This window comes from Choristoneura fumiferana, chromosome 11 (assembly GCF_025370935.1).
Source record: "Choristoneura fumiferana chromosome 11, NRCan_CFum_1, whole genome shotgun sequence".
Lineage (NCBI taxonomy): Eukaryota > Metazoa > Arthropoda > Insecta > Lepidoptera > Tortricidae > Choristoneura > Choristoneura fumiferana.
This window is the reverse complement of record NC_133482.1, coordinates 15,357,394-15,362,025: the sequence shown is the minus strand read 5'-3', so window position 1 is coordinate 15,362,025 and position 4,632 is coordinate 15,357,394. Positions and strand designations below refer to the sequence as shown.

At 41.5% G+C, this 4,632-nt stretch overlaps 1 protein-coding gene across 1 annotated transcript in view; it reads left to right on the top strand.

Moving 5' to 3' along the window:
* Window positions 1-2,964, top strand: part of LOC141433014 (DNA damage-binding protein 1-like) — a 30,317-nt gene extending 27,353 nt beyond the window's left edge. Inside the window, 2 exon segments of the mRNA XM_074094852.1 lie at window positions 2,005-2,274; window positions 2,926-2,964. Of these exon segments, the coding sequence (XP_073950953.1) occupies window positions 2,005-2,274; window positions 2,926-2,964 (309 nt within the window).
* Window positions 2,965-4,632: the final 1,668 nt, after the last annotated feature.

The window sequence follows — 4,632 nt, the reverse complement described above, 5'->3', positions numbered from 1 at the left end:
TTGTCGTCTGTGTGCCGGCCATAACATATGTTATTTATTTTAGGTTTCCGATCTGTTTCTCTCCCGAGGTCAAAAATTTCATAACCGAACACATGACTTGAACATTGACTAAATTCGTCTTGCGAAATGGTAAGAGTTATATAAAATTGATAAATGAGTCGATGAAGCAGGTTACTCTAATGTAATTCATGGCATTGTCGCACTCACCGTCGGAACGGCTGGCATGGAGCCAAAGAACAGGAGTGACACGCGGCGCCCCAGCCCGCCCAGCCAGCCGCTGGCGGCCGCAGCGGCTGGCACGTCACGCCACGCGAGATGCTGCCATAAACAAACTTAGTTCACATTAAATATTACTACCTGGGCTAAAACTCGATAACAAGATGGACTTTTGGGACAACAATATGATAAAAATATTAGTGCCACTTGTCCCATGGGACTACTGGAAGTAAATCGTCTCAGTTGTCCCATGACTCAATGGGACTAGTGGACAGACGGGCATTTTCCCAGAGATAAGACCAAGTAGATCGATTTTTCATCCCATAAACACCCATGTACCAAATACGTTTGAGGTGTTTCCGAGATCCAGAAATATGTAGAAAAATGCGTTTAAAGATTAGACGCTCTGCCAGGGGACCAACAAGTTTGTTTAAAGAGCAACCACATGAACATGGACCTGTTAGCCGATAATATGAGTACAGCGATCTCAAGATATAAAAACATTATGTGTGAACACGGCCTTCAATGTGCTATACCGGCGCGGGAGATAACGCGGGAGGCGATAGTAGATGGCAGGCTGCAGTCGTCTTGCATTGATCACGCGTGGGTGCGCGGGCGCAGTGTATTGCGCGCCGCCGCCCATATGCTAACATGCAAGCTGTCCGACCACCATATGATCGGGGTGCGAGTAGACATCGGTGCGATCGACAGTGACCCGAAGGGACCGGCATCGCGGCATGTATTGAGTAACCGTAAAATAATAGAACGATTGAAGTTAATTGACTGGTGTGAATTACTAACGATTGACTGTCCTTTAGTACTCTATGATGAAATATGTAACATTTTTAGCAACATCTATAAGGAGGCATCCGTTAAAATTTGTCAAAATAAAAAAAGAGAAACGCAACCATGGATAGATAAAAAAATCGAGAGCATGATTAACCGCCGAGATAAATTATTTAGATTATGGAAGAGTAACCCTAAAAGTATGAACTTGAGATTGGACTATACGTGTTACAGAAATAAATTAAATAAAATTATAGATGTTGCTAAAAATAGGTTTAGGCAAAATGAAATAAAAAAGTGTGAGGTGATTTCGAAAAAATATGGGCAAAATTAACATGGTGGTAGGACGGGTCAAAGTAATGTAGACGATACAATAATAAAATACTTGGGCAAAACCGATAATATGCAAAGTATTTGTAATCAGTTTTCAGCCACTTTTACACAAGAAATTTTAGATATTAAACATAATTGCGGCCATAAGTTTTTGAAAAGAAGTTCTTATGTCGAACCGAGTAATGTATCTTTTAGATTTGTAAAAGTGAGTCCAAGTGAGGTGGAAAAATTATTGACAATTAAGTGACAAAAAGCACCGGTATTGATCAAATTAGAGTTCAGATATTAAATTTGTAAAAAACGGATTTAAGTGTTGTTTGGCCAAGTTTGTTAATATGTGTCTATCAACAGGTTTATATCGGATAAATTGAAAAAATCCATAATTAGACCTATATTTAAGCAGGGCTGCCATTTAAATTATACAAATTACAGGCCAATTGCTATATGTCAGTAATAAAAAATTGTGGAAAAGGTTGTTGTGGGACAAGTAAGCACTTTCTTGGAACATAACAATAATTTCGCAGTCGCAGCACGGTTTCAGGAGGGCGCAGCACGCCACGGCCTTGACCCAGTTCGCTGACCACGTAAACCGGAGCCTCGCGACGGACAGCAGGTGCTCGCCATGTTCATAGACTACAAAAAGCATTCGACACTCTGGACCATGAACAGCTGCTGCAGGCGATGGACGAGTGTGGATCCGCGGCCCACGAACCGGTGGTTCGCGAGTACCTAGCCAACCGCGCCCTGCGCACGGTCATCGACGGCACGGAGGGCGCGGAGCGCGCGCGCACTCTCGGCGTGCCGACCGGCTCCGTGTTCGGTCCGGTCGGCTACATCATGCATGTGAACAGCGTGTCGAATGTAGTCCAGAACAGCGCGGTGTACATGTACGCGGATGATATGTGCTTGCTGTTCGCCGGCGAGGACGTCGCGGACATGGTAAAACAAATTGCAGTCAGACTTCGAGAATGTTACCAAGGGGCCCATGACAATGGCAATTTTGAATGTTAGTAAACAAAATGTATACATATTTTTTCACCGTATAATAAAAGAGCTAAAAATGTACCTAATATTAATATCGTAGGACACTCTTATGAATGCTTACATATGTATAAAAATAATTGTAATTGTAAAAAGATAGAAGTAGTAGAGGAATTTAGGTATTTGGGATTATTGATCGATAAACATTTTAATTGGAAAATCACGTAATTCAGGTTTGTAATAGGCTTAGGTCGGTTTTAGGACAGTTTAAGCGAGCAGTCAATAAGGCACACTGCGCATTGTTTACCATGCACTCGCTGACGCATTAAAAGCTATGGACTTAATTGTTACGGGCTTACATTCAAGACTTACTTAGACAAAATAAAACCCTACAGATTAGATTAATTAAATATATTGTTAGCAACGAGACAAGAGAAGGCACAAACATAACTATAATAAACTTTTTTCTACTTGTAAGTTCTCCCTGTGCTTCTAAGGTTGGTATACTTAAATGTATTGCATAGCTATTACACAGATTGTTTAAAAAAATAAGTGATACGTAAACGTGTCACGAGGTCTAGTAAAATAAGAAAATTGTTCAACCAACAGCAAATAACTACTATGGACGAAGAACAAAGCAATACTTAATCCTAAAATTTATAATGAATACCCTCTTTTTACTTGAAACACCGAAACTTGCTATAGTAGTCTGAAACTAAATTTAAGCAAGTATTACTGGATAAATTTGAAGAGTGACCTAACTTCTGATTTATTACTTGTCCAATGGTAGAAATAATGAATGAAGGTATAATGGGTTTGTTACATTGCTTGTCTGCAATTTCTATTGAAACCAAAATATACATAAAAGTTTGTAGTTATCGTATGCCGTATTGTATTATTTTTTTGTTATCTTAGTGTAAAGTACCAACTTGTCGTAGTTTAAGATTTGATTGAGCGCACGCCAACAAACGTCTCACAGTTTGGCGAACATTTAATTAAGGTACAATGTATTTGCATTTTTTATTTAAATAAATTGAAAAAAAAAAAAAAAAAAAAAAACATCACTGCTCAAGTACGTCGGTATAGCGTCACGACTTTGCTTGGAGAGCATGCATTGAAGTCGTGACCTTCACGGCACGCACTACGTACTGCGATTCGCCACCGTCAGCTTATTGATATAAAAATACAAAAATGTTTTATAACACATAGTATCATGAATATTGAGTACTACCCAATAAAGTTACATCTGTTACATCTCTAACGTGTACTCCGGTCGATGCAGCATCAGTAAACTACAAACGTGGGCGAGCAGCAGGCGGCAGTGCCGCGCACAGCTTGGCACACTCTGGCGGCCAGCTCGCAGCTCGTGTCGGCGTACAGCTCCTGCCCCACGGACGGCCGTAGCGGACCACGCCTTCCGGAACACCCCGAGCATGACGCATCTAAAATATGTAACAATTTTATTATCTGTACTGATTGAGGTTGTACAATCACCCTTTGTTTATGGTTGTAATAAGACTGAAACCTTATTCATTTTCTTTTGGAATGTGATCAGAATAAGGCCATCAGAGACAGGGTATTTGATGTATGGCTTGTTCAATGGAGTTGTAATGCAATTCTAAGACGACTGCTTTCAGAAGAAGCGATGCTGATTTACAGGTTCATTAGACAGGCCTTTGCATCCAGAGACGTGGTCAGTGCAAGGAGAGCGTAAAATTTGTAATGTGGTGTATATAACTGATTTATTGAATCAGGCGTTACTTTGCGGAGGTTCCATCATTGAATATATTGGTATATAACTGAGGCGAATGTTGTCCCCTCTACTTTGTACCAGAAGATGGTAGGAGTACTTAGTGGAGGGGAGTCTGTATCCAACAAATGGCATCTTAAGTATGATGATGATGACAATGTGGTACTGATTGGCGAAGACCTCTCCTTTTAACAAGCTTATAACAAGGTAGGAAAGTTGAGAAGGGCAGTGTAAGCGCTAGGGGCTTACATTCGACGATGAGTGAGAAAGTGGGAGAAATGGGAAGGACTTACGTGTGGTGAACTGGCTTTCGCAGCGGTAACGCCGCGAAACGGAGATGAGCTGATGGTAGTCCTTTCTCTGAGGACTGAGCTGGATTGACACTGCACTGTCACACTTTTACAAGTCTAGTACCGGCCGGTAGGTAGCATATATCGAGCTAAGCGAGCGCGGAGCGGAGCGAATGATATGACCTCTCGCGGCAGCTTCGATTACTTGACTGGGTTCGCGGCGCTGGCGCCGCGCTGCGATTGAATGAGTGAGCGAATGATTCAGGAGATGAATGG